Genomic DNA, 18,645 nt, shown 5'->3' with positions numbered 1-18,645 from the left:
TATGTCAAATATGGCAACTCTAGTGTGGGTGCAAATATGGCAACTCCAACACAAGTCAATTTTCCAATTTTCCCATCCAACTATCTTAGAAGATTTGCGAAATTTACTAGGTTGCTTCATCAAAATTGACACTGAAAGGATTGTAAAAGAAATTCACACATTTATTCTCATGTGTTGAAGTGAACGTTTGTAAAGGATTGTCGGATAAAATCCTCCTTAAATGGGGAATTAAGGTTTATTCCCAACCAATAGACTATGAAAATACAGTTTTTTGTTATAGATCTTGCCTGCAGCCCAAACGCCTACATAATGTTTACCCATATTCATAAGGCACCTCTCTTTGCACCTTGAAGCCAAGAAGAAAAATCATGGATGGCAAGATCCAAAAGGACCCAATGGTTCTAAGTCCACTATGACTCACAAATCAAATAATTCTCAAAATCAGAGGACTCCTGATGCCAGTGCTGCTCATGTAGACCTTGTGCAAACTCATGATATGCCATCTCAGCCATCAGGGGAGGAAGCTCACCCATCAATTAGCATAGCACAAAATTCAGCCATAATTTTGGCATCTGCAAAGAGTGGGCAAAAACGTACCCATTAATCAAACCATTCAGATAGTGACAAAGAGCCAACAAATATGCCAGAGAGCTCAGCAATGGAAATATCTCAAGGAAAGAAACTGGTTGTTACAAACAATCCCTCAGGTTGGACAGACATTCAGAAGAGGAAAGGCAAGAAGACAAGTTTGTGTATAACACTGGAGCCTAAGTTCAAGAAAGGAAAATGTTATGTTATGTTGCGCAATTAGGGGAAGATTGATGTACAGCAATATGATGTAATTCATTTTTTATGGGTCAATAGAATTGTTAAACTTTAAAAACAAAATGAATTAAAAAATGATATGAGAAGGACTATAAACAAAAAAAAAAAAAAAAAAAAGATATGAGGACTGTAAGGTGATAATGATGGAAGGAAAACATGGTGATCAGCAGACATTAAATCACCTCCAAATATAAAAGTTGAATTAATGAGTGAAGGAAAACATGGCGATAAAAAGAAATTAAATCACCTCCAAATATAAAAGTGAAGTCTCAATTTGAATACAAATCTGTTAAAATTCTTCCAAAACTCATTAATTCTTGAAAAATTAGGAAAGAACCATAATCTCAAAATATGAATAAAAAGAAACAATGTGAAGACGATTATACCGTGATAATGTTTGAAGGAAAACAGGGAGATAAACAGAAATTAAATCACCTCCAAATATAAGAGTCCAATTCTCCATTTGAATACAAACGTGTAAAAAAATTTCCAAAACTCCTTAATTCTCGAGAATAAGGACAAATCCTGATGAACCAGCTCTAAGCTCCATGTAAAAGAAAGATATGAGTTGCCTCTAATAGAAAAAACCCAAAATTTTTCCTCCAGCATTCTTTCTCCTGGCTTCATCATGATCCATGATGCCAGCAGATGTTGTCAAAACAATGAATCCAAACTGCAAACACAAAAGAGGTTAACGTCTATCAACCATGCAAAAATATATCTTGATAAAAAGAAGAGATGGGAATACTAAGTTCATTCTATAGATAGGATATACCGAGTTTAAAGGTATCAGTTCAACCATGCCACATAATACAGTACCTGTCGAGAGGGTAGCAGGCGAGCAGTCCATGACTCAATTTCTTTCACCCCGATATTAAAACGAGGACTGATAACTCCACATTTGTTGAGCCTTCCATTAAGCTCGACAACAATTTTCCCTGCTCTATGATCATCAACTAGCTCAAACTCTCCAATATAACCTGGTAGAAAACAGATGTGTCAGATACCTCCTATGTGCTAGGGCATACTTTTCTAACTTCTCAAGATAATAGAAGTTGAGAAATTTCTTAGAATTCAAATTTGTATTTGCATTGGTAAAACCTTTAATACCAATTTTTCTCCACTAATGCAGTCCTAGCTATGAATGTGACAGCCACCATTCTATTATCATTATTTCATACCTTAGAAAACATGATAGTTACAACAGCCAGTATATAAAGATTTTAAATAGCGTGATTCAAACTTTTCTTGAAGGCTGCAAAAAATATATCTTATATTTTGCTTGGAACATAAGATTCCAAATAGTAAAAAAATCAGTATGTACGTATCCATTCGATATTTTACTACAACCTACTACTGTGCATTTTGCATGTGCAATCATCTATCAAAAGCACTAGGCCACTACGTCACAAAACATCTCCTAGTTCAAATTTTGAAATCCCTCAAAAACCAAACATTTTTCTGTAACTTTCTGTCCATCAGCATTTGACATGGCAACAAAAAAGTTCAACCAAAAGATTCAAACGACGATATCTAGAATAAGCAAAACATTCTTTCATGGTAAGAAATAATCTTTTGCTTTCTTCTACACAATCTCACTATTGTATCATATTTCTTTTACGAGAACTTGGGTCTGATCATGCATAACTCTTCCAACGTCCAAACTAGAATTGCAAACATGGGAATGTAAACAAGCTGCCTTCGTTTTCATACAATATGGATATTGTGCATGAACTCAAATTTAATGTTTTTCCAACCACCAATAGCAATACAAGGTTCCAAGTGAATATAGGTTTTTAGGAGATTGAATATGCAAAAATTAGATCAAGTACAACCCACATGAAACTAATCATAATCTGATATATTACTTTGAAGTCTATCGCATGGACACCTATTAACCAAATAACTGATATAACCTCTCTCACACTGCAAATGTATTTATAATTAAACCATAGCTTTTTGTTGTGGTGTTCCTTCAACCCACCACAATCAAACAGCAGACAAACACGGGATGAATTCGTTGAAAAATTCAACTGCATGTATGTGCAGCGAAACCCCATATGAACATCATCCATTAAACAATACGGCTTCATCAAAGTCCGACTTGATCTAGGAGGACCAGTAGTTTGTGATATGAAATTGGGTGCTATACAAAATCCTGTTTCTATAAAGAACAATTTGGATCTTACAACAGTATTTTATATCCGTATTCATATTTTCATACAACCACACAGTTAACAAGGTCAGTCTATTATGTTCAAATTATGTTCAACACGATATCCTTCAATTGTGGAACAGCGTGGTGGGTAACTAAACAGTCTACCTTGGTTTCTGAGTCTCATTCCACATACTGATCTGCTGGAAAGGCCATTGCCCATATGTAACATGCTAGAGTGGAGGTATGTAAGTAATGCCATGCAAGCTTTCTGGGAATCAATGCAATTATTTTCAATGTAACCAGAAGGACTAAAAAATATCACCAAAGGAAGAAAACTTTGAACCAGACAAACCCCATAATTAAGGTTGTAAGCCACATACAAACTTTCATCAAATTGCAAGTCCGATAACTTGGTTACAAATTTTCTTTCACTGCCATTAAATATCATCAATATGGTTGTACATGCAAAACAACCCAAATGACCTCCAACTATTCATGTTATCTTCATTCATATAGAAGTGCAATATCAACCTTGCTTTTAAGTAAGAAATACACTCTTCATCTGTGCTACATTCTTACTACAATGCCAGAAATATGCATTTGCAATGTAAACTTAGTATACAACATAAGCTCAAGTGCCCTACTTGATCTAGGAGACCAGTAGTTTGCGACATGAAATTGGGTACTATAGGAAATCCTGTTTCTTATCAAAAACAATTGAGATCTTCCAACTAGTAAACAACGTCAGCCTATTATGTTCAACACAATATCCTTCAATTTGGTACAGCACAGTGGATAACTAAACAGTCTACCTTGGTTTCCCATTCCACATATTGAAACTGCAGGAAAGGCCATTGCCCATACATTAAATGCTAGAGTAGAGGTATGGATGTAATGCCATGCAAGTTTTCTGTGAACCAATGTAATTATCTTCAATGTAACCAAAGGGACTACAAAAAAATCACCGAAGGAAGAAAACTTAGAATCAGACAAAACCCCATAATTCAGGTAGTAAGCCACATATAAACTTTCATCACATTGGAGTCTAATAACTTGGTTACAAATTTTCTTTCAATGCAATTAAATATCATCAATATGGTTGTACATGCAAAACAACAATCTAGATCACATAGACATAATTTTTTATTATATAATCAAACCCAAGGCATAACTCGTGCACAACTAAAATCTCTCGAGAATTGTCTTCATCTGGCTCTTTATATGGTTAAAGGTAACGCCTCCTTCAATATGCTTGGTGACCTGATATCTTAAGTTATCATCCTAAGTCTCGAGATCTTGAATAATAGATAGTATATGCTCATACCTTGATATTATTCAGATTGCATGTGTTTTTCCCAAGATTTGTTGAACAACTGATGAGTAGTGGATTCAAAAGATAAGCTATGGTATAGAGGCAATGCTATCAGGACCGGACCAGTCATCGAACCAGTCGACCCCAAGAATATGAACCAGACCGGAACTGGAAAAAAATGGACCAAAGAACTGGTCGACAAATAAAAGATTCAAATTTGAAAAATAAATAAATAAATAAACAAAAAAAAGCATATAAATTCATGTGCATCCATATGAATCCAAACCACTTATGCACAAATATTTAAAGTTGTATTTAAATAGCAAGTAGGACTGCATGTAACCAAACTTGCACTTAGCGCAATACATCTCTGAACCAAAATACAGTAATCATAATATTACTAATGACTATCATCAGGATCATAGCACTTCTAATGACTATCATCAGAATGCTCATCCTTGGGCTTAGAATGAATAGACTCTACAGTGAGATTCCAGCTTGATTCCCCTGGAACTGAAGGTAGTGATACCTCTCCATGGGGAAGTGCATCCAAGAAAGGTCTTCATTGTCAAATTGAGGGTAAGGGGCATGGCAGGTGGAGGGGAGGGGAAGTCTTTTTAAATAGCTTTTAGGGGGGTCTAGGGTTGTGTTGGACATATACCACTCAACAAAGAGGAAAAATAAAAATAAAATCCTAAATTCCAAAACCATGGGTCATTGTACAGCATCATACAGAACAGGCCAGTTTGGTACCAAACCAGCCTTTCCCAGTTCAGGGCCACCACTGGTTGGACCAGTTTTACCTCCAAACCAGTTGGATGGCCAGTTCCACCAATTCTGATAACACTCGTTCAAATGTAGATATTGATTTTCTTATGAGCATCTATTCCCATCTCCAGACAGGAAGAGGATCATGCTCTTTTTAAAAACTTCCTGGAGCAAATCTGCTCCTCTTGAAGGTTCATTTTCTAGGGTGGATGAAGATGATATCTTTCCCAAAATCGGGAGGGAGAATGTATAAAAGCTCAGTCAACTACATGCAGATTGGATCATGACTTGGGGGAACAAGAATGGAAAGAGGTCAAAAAACTTAGTAATAAAATGATCATCAAATTCAGTAATCTTTGTACCAGAAAAGAAAACGGTTAAGACCACATTTGAAGACCGCATGTTCATTATTGGACAGATCTATCTTTGAAGTTGATTAATGTAATTAATTGGACTGTATATATTTGGCTTATTATGGAGATGTATACCCTCAGATTTTGAGCCTCATCATGTAAAAGATATGGGAGCAGTTTTCTTGAAGATCATGCTACTGCTCTGTCATGCAATGCCAATGGCATCGATAGTTTTAAAAGTCAGACTTAGACTTCGATTCAGCCACTTATCAACTAGGGTTTCAACTCAGATGCAGATCAAGTCACATTCAGTGACTTGGTTTAAAAATTACATAAAATAATTAAATTTTAATTAAAAAAATTAAGACTTCAAACCATGATTCCAAAAGTTAAAACATTAGAGACAAAATATGCAGAGTTTTCTCATCTACATACCATCCAGAAAAGCTAATTTCCATTTATATGATGGGCATGTTTGCTAAGTTAAGCCAAAGTTCTAATTTGTTTCCCTTTATCACCCATAGCTGGTAAACCTCCTAGTTTTACCAATGTAAATCCATAGGTCAACCTCATTATTCAGGCAAGAAAAGGGTAGCTGCAGGTCAGAAGTCACCAAGTTAGAGAGTCAGAATCGCAACAAAAAATAGTGGATATGGCACTGCAAATAACACTAAACAGATCAGCATTGTACTTCTGCTTTTGGGTAATTACTGTAATAGCAGGTATTCTAGCAACATATGGTGGCAGTCATAGGTAACTACAGCAACGCTCTAAGGTTTTTTTTTTTTTTTTTTTAAATGAAGCTACAGGATGAGTGTTGAAAGCAGCCACAAGATGAGCTTTGAAAGCAGCCACAGGATGAGCAAACAGCAAGGCAAATGGACAGAATAATGCCCCAATATCAGCACTGTCGAGTCTCATTTATAATAGATTTTACAGCAAGCATTGACAATATCATGCTGAGTTGCCATTTCCAACATAATCACACAGAAACCCTATTTTTATCATTTTTTTGTTTAAAAAACCCATAAAATAGGTGCTGAGTCTGCACATGGGGTTTCGAAGCTGACTCAGCCAGTTCAGGCCAGTTTGATACCAAATTATCAAACTAGCCCCATGGTCCGAGTTGATGGCCAAGTTGACCCAGTGGCCTATGAACTTGGCCAGTTTGACTGGTTCCGAGTAAGACAGACCGAGTTTAAAGACTATGATGGAAACGTCAACATACTTTAGCTGCTACAGATCTTTTGTTTCTTCCCCGGTGCCATTGAGATTTATAAGATGTGTCCATTTTGTCTTTTTATGAACGCCTCTACACTCTTTCACCTGTGGATTGTTTTGTGAACAAGAAACCTTAAGATATATCTGAGAAGCACAACATTACTGAAGTTGGAAGACATCAAACGCAGATCTGAGTCTCTGACACTTGATTGACCCATTCCATCAGCTGACACCTTGATTCAGTATGCCAAAGCAACCAAATGACCATCTGATACCACGTGGATATGAACGACACAGCTAGAAGGTGACATTGCAACGTCATCTTGTTATTTCTTCTGTTAGTATTAGTAATGAAGACTCAATCAAAGACAAATACAAATATTAAAATGCAACAAGAAATGCATGACCTCATGCATACAAACTTTGTTTTGTATCATCATTTTCATATGGCCATAATTAGCAAACTCGACACTTTTCTATGTGTGTACACTTACCTGTGCGTGATAGATTAGACTGGGGAAAAAATAGATTTATGAGTCAAACTAGGAATGCGTAAACTTGGTAGAGAGAATTAGTTTGGCATGGTTCAACTGCATTCCAGAAAAACTTGTGTGCACAGCAAGCTGCTAGAGAGAGAACACCTCCCATAAATACAGCTTTGGCAAGGCTCAAAAGATGTTTGGTTACAATGCTTCAAACAATTTATTTAGTGTGCTGAGCGAAAACTAATAACTATTTGATGTGGTTGTACTAATGAGGAGAGTATCCATTGGCAATTTGCTACTAGGAAGAAGTGGGAAGTTCCTCAGATTCACAGTTAGAACACTAAATATTGTTTAAGCCAAACGATTTTACAGCGCCATCACATTTTAGGACTATACACAGGAAAATGCGATCTGGAAACCAGAAACGGGGTCATGTGTAATCTCTCAACTTCTGAATGCAAGAGTTTAGATGTGTGAACACTACCTAGAAGATATACACAGATCTCATTCAGGATCTTTATCATATACACAGATGTATCTCATTTAGGAAAATTAAGGACCAAGCCAACCAGAGAGATTCAACAGCAAAATGTGTAGGGGAAAAAAATGAGAACAATTTGCAATTATCAATGGCATTCTGGTAAAGATAATCAAACAAGCCCCTTGATTACTCAAAGTAGTAGTTGACACTGTCTGAAACTCCAGTGACTTGAACACAGGCATATATAGGTCAGGAATAATATGAAACCTAAGTCACCCAGTTTAGGTTTGAGTTCAAGTTCAACAAGGATTAGATTCGGTTCAAGTTCAATTTTTTCAATGAAGCTCAGATGAGATTCACAATAAGATTCGTCTATACAATTTTTAACACACACACACACATATACAATTGACTCAACATGTAATGAGTCCCCCGGGAGTGAAAATTCACAGTAGAGAATCAAGACTAAAAGGATCGAACTGGAGGCAGAGAATTGAGGGTTAGCCTCCTTGCAAGTCGCAGAAGATGGAGGTGGGTCGGCGGCTGAACAGAAGAAGACTAGACAAAATTACAAATGCGTGAACATGTAGAATTCTAGAGTCAATCGTGTGAAGAACTTAGGGTTAATTTTGTATTTCTAAATTATAAAAGTCGAAGAAAACGAATTAAAAAACAAAAATTTCATTGTCGATTCATCTTAAGGTTAGCCGAACCTAAACGAACTAAAAAGGTTCAGAGAATTTCAAACTGTTGAAGTTCGGCGAACCTTGTGGCTTAAAACGAAGCCACTCCATGGAACTTGAATAATCAAAACCAGTACGAAACAAAATGACAGTTGAAAACAAGCTCACCATGCTTTTGCATGACTTGGAGGAACTTGATGATGACTTTTGATGATGGTCTGATCATCACTTGCCGCTTCCCACGCTTTTCTGCATTATACATGCTCCTAAGTGCATCGTTCAAAACACTAATCCTCACCATGTTCACGTATATAATCCTGCACATAAAGGATTATCGGCAGTGAAATAACTCCGAACACGCTTGCTCCAATAATAAATGAAACATGAGCTACATTTCCCAGATTAATGGACATGGTGTGCTTGTAAATATCAACATAAAATACGAAAACCAAAAAGAAAACAAATGAAATCAAGCTCGTTTCAGACAACTCTTCCATTGTACCCGAAAAAAACCTAAACCGCTGCCCACAGCTGGAACCCTTCCTGCTCCTGTCTGAAGTTTTCGGCCCTGTCAATGTTTCTGGGCATCGGGCCATTTGATTGGGTCTGTTTCCATATGCTTTCTGGACCTTTAATTATCCGCATATCCATATAACCGATAATAGGTTAACGGGAGCTCTTTGCAAATAACCGACAAAGCATTTTTATCTGTTGCATTTTTGGCCCACGTGTATTTTGATTAATAGTTAAGGCTTCCATGAAGACTGTCAGTGGTTAATAAACCCCAAGGCTCACAGGTTCCTCCCAGAAGGTAGCATGTATGCAAGAAACTTTGACGACTGAGGAAGACAAAAAGACAGCCACCACACGAGCATAGAAATCCCTCCCAAAACAGTGAAAATCAAAAAAAAGACACAAAACACTAAAACCCATAGATTTCCAATATATGCAGGAATCATAAACCACCAAAAACCTTCAAATGCAGAGAATAAAGAAAAATCATAAACACTACTGTTGATAAAACATTATATTCACTCATTATTACAACTCCAGACAACTTTCTCCAATACACTCAGAAAGGGCAATGTATTCCCAACAATACGAGAAATGGGATAATTTATTCTAGGGTTCGATCCACTGTTTCGTTCCAAAGAACAAGTTCAAGACCAGATGAATAAAAAAGAGACTGTTATTCCATACCTTCCGGATCTCCTCCTGCCGCCGCTACTGGAGCCTGCAAGTGCTTGCTTGCCTTCTCGCTCCACTTGGGCTCACTTCCAAAGAAAAATATGTCTTAAACCCCCTTCTATATATACAACTCATTAGGGAACGGACGAAAGCCTTTCAAACATATATCAGGGTTTAGTGCTCTGTCAAGCATTAGATTTTTATGTTTTTGTATTTTGAGTCAATAGATATATAGTTCATGTCTCTTAAAACTGCTTAACATTATTCTAATCGGTGATGAGCCTCTATAATCCAAAAACAAGACTACATAAACTGAAGTTAAATGGATCATACTTTATCTTCTAGTATTTCTAGCATTAGCATATACATACAATAATATCACTTACATAAAATGAAGTTAAATGGATCATACTCTATCTTCTAGTATTTCTAGCATTATTATATACATACAATAATATCACTTCCAAAAAGATAGTTAATCATTTTTAAATAAAGATTTTATAGAGTTGGAATATTCCCCATTCTATTAAGAATGTTATTGTAAAAATAGTGAAAAAGATCACTCTATGAGGAATGTTGCAATTTTGTTTGGGATAAAGCATCTGCGACAATGTAATGCTCTTGAATAAAGTATCTGCGAGAGTATAATGCTCTCGAATAAAGTATTGCGACAGGATTATGCTCCTTGTAGATATCCTCAAATAAAGTATTGCGACAGGATTATGCTCCTTGTAGATATGCTCAAAAGTCAAGTCTTGAAAAACATCAATTAATATCTTAATATATTTCATCCAATTTATAAGTATAGAAGGTGCAAAATTTGTTTTCCTCATCACCAAGTCAATGACCACTTTAGAGTCTCCATATACATCTATGTGGTGGATGGACAACCATAAAAAAACCCCATAGTGCGATGATCTCAACCTTTATTTGATTACATCCCACCATTCTACTCTAGCCTTTTGAAATATTGAAAAGTTTATAGACTATATATCAATATATCAATTTTATAAGAGCGATAGCTTTATTTTCTAGCATTTTGAAATATTGAAAAGTTTAGAAATAAAATTATTATTGTGTGTGTTGTATATTTTAGAGTGAGGTTTATAGAATTTTCATTCTTAAAAAAAAATACGGATAGTTGAGATTTAATAATTTGAGAATATTCTTCATCATATACACAATCCAAAGGATGAAATCAAGGGTTTCCAATTCATATTTTTAGTGATTATTTTATATATTTTGAAATATATATAAATATCCCCAACCTTGGGTGTCAAATTAAGAGCCCACTTGAGTGAATGATGGGGAAGGGTCATTAATCACATATATGATGGATAATCCACACACTTGGTAGCAAGTTTGAAGACATGTGCATGTAGGTGAATTGATGGTGATATCTCTCATGATTTTGGTTTGTGGATTTAGCCAGGCAGCCTCCTTCGTTATGAATGGCAATCACATTGGTACCTGAGTGAGTGTTCAGCAAACATGGAGGAAGAGAAGGTCACAGAAGGAAAATATTGCAAATAAGACAATTTGTTGGTATGTGAACCCTCACCTGCTTGTTATCATTATTCAAATGGATTTTGGTATTTCTGAATTTTTTAGATTTGTCTTATACTAACCTCTAAGAGAAACATCTTCTAGGCTCTTTTTAGGTTTTCAATGTTTAAATTCTTTGGTATTTCGACCCTTGTTTCTTCTTGGTCATTGTTTATCCTGGTTTTATTATTTTCTTTGGTATCTAAGCTAGTATGCAAAGCTACACATGTTTCCTTTTGGCTCAGGCTTCTATTTATAACAGTTTTCAAGGGGATAGTTTTTACTTTTTTCTTTTATCTCTCTCTGGATGTTTTTGGGGCCTTGGTTTTATCCTTTATTTACACTCCTAATTGTCTTCCCATCGATTCCCTTCTCTGTGAATACTCTTGGGTTTAAATCTTTGTCTCCTCTGGGTCTAACTTAACCCCTCTTCTATGGTTTCGAACTATGTGAATACTAGTCATATCCTGGCTATGAGATCCCCTGTATCAAATTAAATGCACTCTTGACTTCTTAGTATTAATTCCCCTCCCTTGGTCCACGATGCTATGAGGAATTCACACCCCAAGTCGTAGGGGATGATGTGGTGCTAGATCACCTCCACATTCATGGGCTCAATAACATTTAGAGAAATCTACATTAGTTTTTTGGATAATACTCCACTTGGGATCATAAGTGAAATTCATAATGTGTTATGCACTTGACCTGCAAGAAAACTAGAATACCATAAATACGAAACAATATGGCTCAAAACACATAAATATCACATGAAATGAGATAAGTTGCAAAGATATTTTATTATTCAGAAGCAGAATACAATGTTCACTTGCCTCTTTGAGGGGGCAACCTCCAAAAAAGTAGAACTCAATTACAATAAGACTTCATACTTCTTCCCTTGCTATCTAAGACTATTTATAGCTTTATGACATCCAAAAACCTAACTACTAGTGGTCCCCTGCATAACACAGGTTAACCACTTTATTTATTAACTATGGCCCATTCATAATTAATTGTGGTCCCTTTTTTATAATGTGGGTCAACCACTTACAATATTACTAATGTGGATAACCGCTTACAAGCTTTATTGACTTAGCTAACTAACTATGACTCTAACGAGGCTTATTACATGAATAAGGGAGTTAGGGTTGGACCCTAACATGCCCTCGCCCATCAAAAGTAGCCTTGTCCTCAAGGTTGAAGCCACGAAAATTGTTGAAGAATATTGGTTAGTTCCCATGTCGCATCTTCTGGAGAGGTGTTTTTCCACTTAATGAGGACTTCCTTGATTGTGCGGCCGTGGAGATGTCTTTCACGAGTATTGGGGACATGTACAGGTCGGAGCCACAGTGAACCTTCCTCATCCAATTTTGACAAACCGGTTTGTACCCTACAATTGTTCCCCACAACTTTCTTGAGGCAGGATACATGGAACACTAGGTGGATTTTTGAAGTAATCAGCAGGGCTAGTTTGTAAGTGACTGCTCCTATACGTTGAAGTACCTGATAAGGTCCATAGAATTTTGGGGCTAGTTTATGGCAGCCCTTTTCTTTGAGAGAGGTTTGCTTATAAGGTTGGAGTCACAGGAACACTTGGTTGCCTACTTGAAATGACCTCTCTAAACAGTGTTGGTCAGTCAGTTGCTTCATCTAATTCTGAGCTTGATGTAGATTATCTTTGATATGAGCGATCATGGCGGCACGGTTCTATAGGTATGAATGTTTATAATATGTTTAAATGATGAATATATATAAGTGTGAAGTAGTTCATGAATGTGAAGTAGTTTATAAGTGTTAAAGCATAAGAAAATGCAGAATTGCCACATCGCAGTATCCCTTAAGGCTGAAAAAACCTGGTTCTGCAACCTCCCATAGTCACTTCTGGTGAGACTACGACTTGCTTGTAGGTCGTTGCCGAAAGGGCCAGGGATTGAGGGTTTTGTTGGTGCGTTGTAAAATATGAACTTGGGTCAGCCCAACCTAAGCCAACAAGCACTTGGATAATTTGAAAAATAATTTGTGATCTTGGAGCAATTGCAATATTTGGTCAACATGTTGAAGATGTTTATCCCATGTTATGTTGTAGATGAGAATGTCATCAAAAAAGACCAAGACAATTTTTCTAAGATATGGTTTCAGAAGGTGGTTCATGAGGCTCTGAAAAGTGGATGGAGCATTACAAAGACCAAATGGCATGATCATGAATTCATAATGGTCTTCATGAGTTCGGAAGGTTGTCTTTGGAATGTCAACTTCCTTCATGCGTATTTGGTGATAACCCGAGCAAAGGTCTAGCTTGGTAAAAAATTTAGCACCATGCAGTTCATCAAGCAGATCATCAACTACTAGAATAGGAAATTTGTCCTTGATAGTGAGCTTGTTAAGGGCCCTAAATTCGGGACACATGTGCCATTCTCCATCTTTCTTTAGAACCATGACCACTGGAGATGAATAAGGGCTGGTGTTGGGACAAATAATGTCGGCTTCGAGGAGTTCCTAGATGATTTTTTCAATTTCATTCTTTTATGCAAAAGTATATCGATATGGGAGGACATTTGGCAGTTGGGCACCCGGGACCAAAGGGATGTTATGATCATGTTCACCCCTAGAGGGTGGGATCTCCTTAGGTTTGTCAAAGACCCATTGGTGGTGATCTAATACCTGTTACATATCATGATGAATATGAGGAGTGGATTCAATGGCCTAAATGGCATTAAATTGCACTACTACCCCATGATGGCCCTTGTTGGACACCTAATCCTCTATGGGTTGGTGTAGAATGTGAACAGCCATGAGAGTCCAAGAGACCTTGGGATGTGGAACCCAACGGTCACATGAATGTACTATAAATGTATATCATTGTCAAATAATAGATGAACTCTCCTGCTTATCTTTAATATTCTATTGTTGTCATGTGTGTGTTTAACATGGTATCAGAGTAGGCGATCTCCTGCCCTTCTCAAGTATGAGCCACTTGTTTATGTGAGCTTGTTTTTCTGTGGCCTTTCTATACATGTCAATCCTATACCTCTTTTCTAGACTGTCATCTCTGTCAAATCTTTGTTGTTGAATGAGTTGGTCAAGAGTTGAATGTTATAGCATACCTTGAATTCTGTCAACTGCCATAATACGCTTTGAATGTTGCTCTTGACGCTAGGGCCCGAGTGTTAGAGTGGTATTACCACTTACCACACTGCGTGCATATACCATGTTGCCCATACCTCCGCTCCCACTCTCTTGTTTAACAGTTGTTGTTTTAACTGTGGTTTTAATATATATAACCACCATGCTCATACTCAGCATAAATTTTGGGAAAGCCATCAAGAAATGAATGGGCGTGAACATTACTTTTGGTGACTCTGTCCTCTCAGCTCCCACACTTTTAGCCTGGGCGCTTAGCGCTACCATCCACACCTAATTAAAGGCTGTCAAAACTACCTCTTTACCTATCTACCAGTGTTTTTGTGCCAGTCTTCTCATATCGAATATTTCTGCTCAGCAACAACTCCGATGTATTTATTTCCAGTGCTTCCACGCAGTTTCACACCAAGGACCCTTTCTAGCATTGCAATCATCTGTAGAAAGGTGCCCTGAGCGGGATCTGGAAAGTCGAGATAAGTGTTAGAGCTGGCCAGAACAGTAGGAATAAAACGGTATCGGACACTAGAGCAGAGACAGACATCGGCATCGATTTCTCATTTCAATAACTTGCCTTCGGGATGATGATCGCACCTGCAATCGAGCTCAATAAACGCTAGGCGATTGTGTGCACCAGTGACCTTCTGATCCATATATTCTCCTATTTCATTGCTGCGCATAGAAATGCTCCTTCACTCAGTGTTATTTGTGCCATTTTTGTCCCGCCATTCTGAATGTGCTCTTCCCTTAGGTGGAGAGTATCCTTAATAAAGTATGGACTATCATCAACCATAAAGGTTGACCAAGTTGTTTGAAACAGATTGTGATAACCAACTGCCTTTCCACTAGCAAATGTATAGTTTCCTTTGTATTGTCAATTCGACTGAACAGCTCGAAAGGTTAGATATGGCGTTCGATTCACTCAAGAAGCAGCTGGTTGGGCGGCTACACGACATACTCAGAAGGCAGTTGTTTGGGGGAGTTTCAAGCAGTGGGAATGACGTTCTGAAGGAGAATTCGTCTTCCGTGAATGGTTTTGTGCAAGACGGTTCGACTTCTGCGAATGGTGTTGTGGAAAAGAATTCGGTTTCTCAGAATGGTGTGGATGAGAATGTTATCGGGCGAAGAATCGACGAGGTTTCGGGTTCAAATTGAGAAGTTTAAGAATTCGATTTGTTTGAAGTGGCGTCTGTATTCAGTATCATTAGTAGATAATAATGAATTCAAGATGAAATGGTTAAAGGGATGGTGTTGATGTGAGAAGAAAACCAAGATAAATGGTTGCATAGTGATCCAAAATTCTGCATTCAATATTGAATGATTCTACATGGAGCGAGTAGGCATTGATTGAATTCAAAGATGAGTGAAAGAGGTTGATGAATGCAATATGGTTGTATTGCATATCTAATAAATGAAAAATATTGTTGGCTCTTATATTCTTTAGTTCTTCTACATATGCTCTCTGTGGTGGACTGTTATATGGTTTGAAACCTTGAAGGTTCGTCCCTCTTCGTGGATTAAAATATTCTTTGCCTACATAACGTCCTCACCTGAACGTTGGTCCGTTGGTTAATTTAGAACACTCGTAATGAACACTAGCATGATGTGAACTGTTTGCATTGAATTGAAGATGGTATATATATATATACATACATATATATATATATATATATATATATATATATATATATATATGAACCTTGAATTCAATGATTTCGTGAACCTTGTTACAAAGGAAATACATAGTTATTAAATAACCTAGAACTGCGTAGGGTATTGGTGCATTGGCATGAGCATTTTAATGTTGAGCGTTGAGCATTGCATAAGGCAATCCCCTTGGTGTTGTATTATTCAAAATTGAGTGGGGGCGGTTGAAATTCCACGGCTTGGAATTGTTGTATGTTGCTTTGAATACGTTGAAGGCTTGCATATTTCATATGTTCAATCATATTCAATTGTGATTTTGAACTAATTATATATCTTTACGACTTGGCTTATTTATATATGGCTTGAGATCAAGAATTTGTATTTGTGAAATTCACCTTATTTTTTCAATGAAAATGGCCAGAATCAATGAAGTATTAGAGTTCCTCAAAACTTTGATATTGTCTACTACTCATGATACATTAAAAGTCAGCAAAGTTTCTCTCACAGACATTTAGGTATGTCTACAAAATGCACAAGAGAAAATTGACTTTTTGCAGCTTGAATCTCAGCTACAGCGAGCAGAATTACAACAATGGAGTCATCATTCTGAACCTGTTTCTATTCAAAACAATGAAACAGACTCCCATAAGCAGCAAGTCAATATTGTTGAAATTGATTCAGATCCAGTGCCCAATAAAGCAACAAAGTTACATGCAGATGTAGAAGTTCAGTTTGCACTTCCCAAGCCCATCATCAGACCTTGGGAAGAGCTTGTCCACAACAAGCACAGAACTAGTCTTGGATATGACAAGGACGTGTCCTTTCATATTCCAGATTACTCAAAGCCCATCCAGTTTCAGAGTGCTGGATTCCTTCATGACAGTTCACCTTCATCTTCTGCTCCTCTTCCACAGCAACAACAATAGATAGTGAAATGCCAACACTGTGACTGCGTTGGCCATCTGAAAGATCACTGTTTTGATCTTCATCCATGTAAGCACTGTCATAAAACTAGTCATTCTTCAAACAGATGCTTCAAAAACAAACCTCCTACAAGAACAAAGATTCATCTTGGATGGATTGCTTCTTGGCAATGGGTATCAACAACCAAGAAGACATTTCAGTCATATGTCTGAACTTGTTCTAGAGTATTGAACAGTATTGCATTTGAGTTTTCTCCATCATATCACCTTGTATCTGACAAGGGGGGAAATCATGGTCATCTACAAGCTTCAAAGCCACATCAAGCGAGCCTGAGCCACAACCTGCCATACCAGATTCAGAGTTGTAGCCAGAGACAAAGATGCCCCTGAGCATGCCTTCAGTCAATGATACCTCTTCAAAGAATTGGGGACACTTCCTTTAGTAGAAGACTTCATCTTCTTGCTAGTTTTGGAAGAGTTCCAGGAATTGCATTAAGTATTCCAGATTTGGTGGTAATCCTTAAACCATCACAGGTTGAGGTTCTTCCTTTAATGTGGGGTGAGACCTCCCTTTCATGGTTGAAGGTTTCCCTCTTCAAAACATTAGGAGCACTTCCTCTAGCAGAAGACCTGAGCTTCATGCTAAACTTGGAAGAGTTCCGGGAACTGCACTAAGCATTCCAGTGTTGGTGGTCATCCTTAAACCACCGCCCTTTATACCAACATTTCAGAGAGCACATTTAGCCTAGTGTTGCCATGCATTTTTGCATGTTTTGTATTACAACTCTCTTCTTGGACTCATACATAACCCTTCGAATTAAGGGGGGGAATGTTGGACACCTAATCCTCTATGGGTTGGTGCAGAATGTGAATAGCCATGAGAGTCCAAGAGACCTTGGGATGTGGAACCCAACGGTCACACGAATGTACTATACATGTATATCATTATCAAATAATAGATGAACTCTCCTGCTTATCTTTAATATTCTGTTGCTGCCATGTGTGTGTTTAACAACCCTTTTTAAAAATCTTCTCCATTTGATGTGAGCTGATGATAGTAGGATCAATTACCTGGAGTCCCCTTAGTGTATGAGTGTGGTTTTCTGCTTAAAGATCATATATAACTCCTGGAAATCCATTGTGATAGGGCCTAGTGTGCGAAGCCATTCAACACCAAGGATAATGTCACAACCACCCATTTCAACGACAAACATGTGGGTTTTGAGGTGATAGTCCCCCATATGAAGCTTAATATTTTCACAACATCCTTCACATTTCATGGTCCCCCCATCAACGATAAGGACTTGGATATTAGATATCGCCCATACAAAACAATGAACATCTTCTGTTACTCTTATGGACAAAGTTATGAGTGTTGCCACTATCAATCAACACCACTACTAGTCGGTGTTTAATAAAACCTCAGATTTTGAGATTTGGGGTGAAGATGTTCCAACCAAGGCATGTAGTGATATAATTATCTCATCAAGCGTAGCTGTGAGATCATTGTCTGGGTTGATTTGGGGTTCACCCACTTCTTCCTCAGACACTTCAGTGGATGAAGCTTCATCGACTGACATAATATATCTGACTTGAAAATATATATCAATGCAAAATATGCCCAAGAAATATCAATATCATCCAATAATATAAAATAGAAATGCTTATTTATTAATATCAAAACCCTTGAGGTAGTGCAACACCATACAACTACTCCTTAAGGAAGGAGATCACTCCACAAACCATATGCTTGTCAATATAAAAACATACTTGACACGTCTCAATGGAGAGTCTCTAGCCTTTATATAGGCTTCATACATACAATACCATGGGTAATTTCCATGGGTCTCTCAATACCATACATCCATTACAATGGGTTTATCAAATTATTCCTTAACTACTTGTGGTCCCTTACATAATG

The 18,645-nt window shown here is 37.3% G+C and overlaps 1 protein-coding gene across 1 annotated transcript; it reads right to left on the bottom strand.

The window, feature by feature from the left end:
* Nucleotides 1–1,112: 1,112 nt before the first annotated feature.
* Nucleotides 1,113–9,653, bottom strand: LOC149232530 (small ribosomal subunit protein uS8z/uS8w). The gene is made up of 4 exons (XM_089379436.1): nt 9,487–9,653; nt 8,455–8,603; nt 1,645–1,805; nt 1,113–1,498 (listed from the first exon to the last, which is right to left on the bottom strand). Exons 2-4 carry the CDS (start codon nt 8,585–8,587, stop codon nt 1,400–1,402), a joined length of 393 nt encoding a protein of 130 aa, XP_089235562.1. The 5' UTR covers nt 8,588–8,603; nt 9,487–9,653; the 3' UTR covers nt 1,113–1,399.
* Between the last annotated feature and the right edge of the window lie 8,992 nt (nt 9,654–18,645).

Source organism: Pinus tabuliformis, chromosome J (assembly GCF_031772625.1).
Source record: "Pinus tabuliformis cultivar Carrire ecotype Pingquan chromosome J, CPIR1, whole genome shotgun sequence".
In the NCBI taxonomy this organism is placed as follows: Eukaryota; Viridiplantae; Streptophyta; class Pinopsida; order Pinales; family Pinaceae; genus Pinus; species Pinus tabuliformis.
Note: the sequence above shows the minus strand (reverse complement) of the source record. Positions and strands in the feature narration are given on the sequence as shown.

What these genes read in the sequence shown, in the direction of transcription:
- LOC149232530 (XM_089379436.1), bottom strand. Translation starts at nt 8,587, where the DNA reads ATGGTGAGGATTAGTGTTTTGAACGATGCACTTAGGAGCATGTATAAT. An exon ending in CCAAGTCATGCAAAAGCATG is followed by an intron (nt 1,806 to 8,454) that starts GTGAGCTTGTTT and finishes GTTTTCTACCAG; the next exon opens with GTTATATTGGAGAGTTTGAG. An exon ending in GCCTGCTACCCTCTCGACAG is followed by an intron (nt 1,499 to 1,644) that starts GTACTGTATTAT and finishes TTGTGTTTGCAG; the next exon opens with TTTGGATTCATTGTTTTGAC.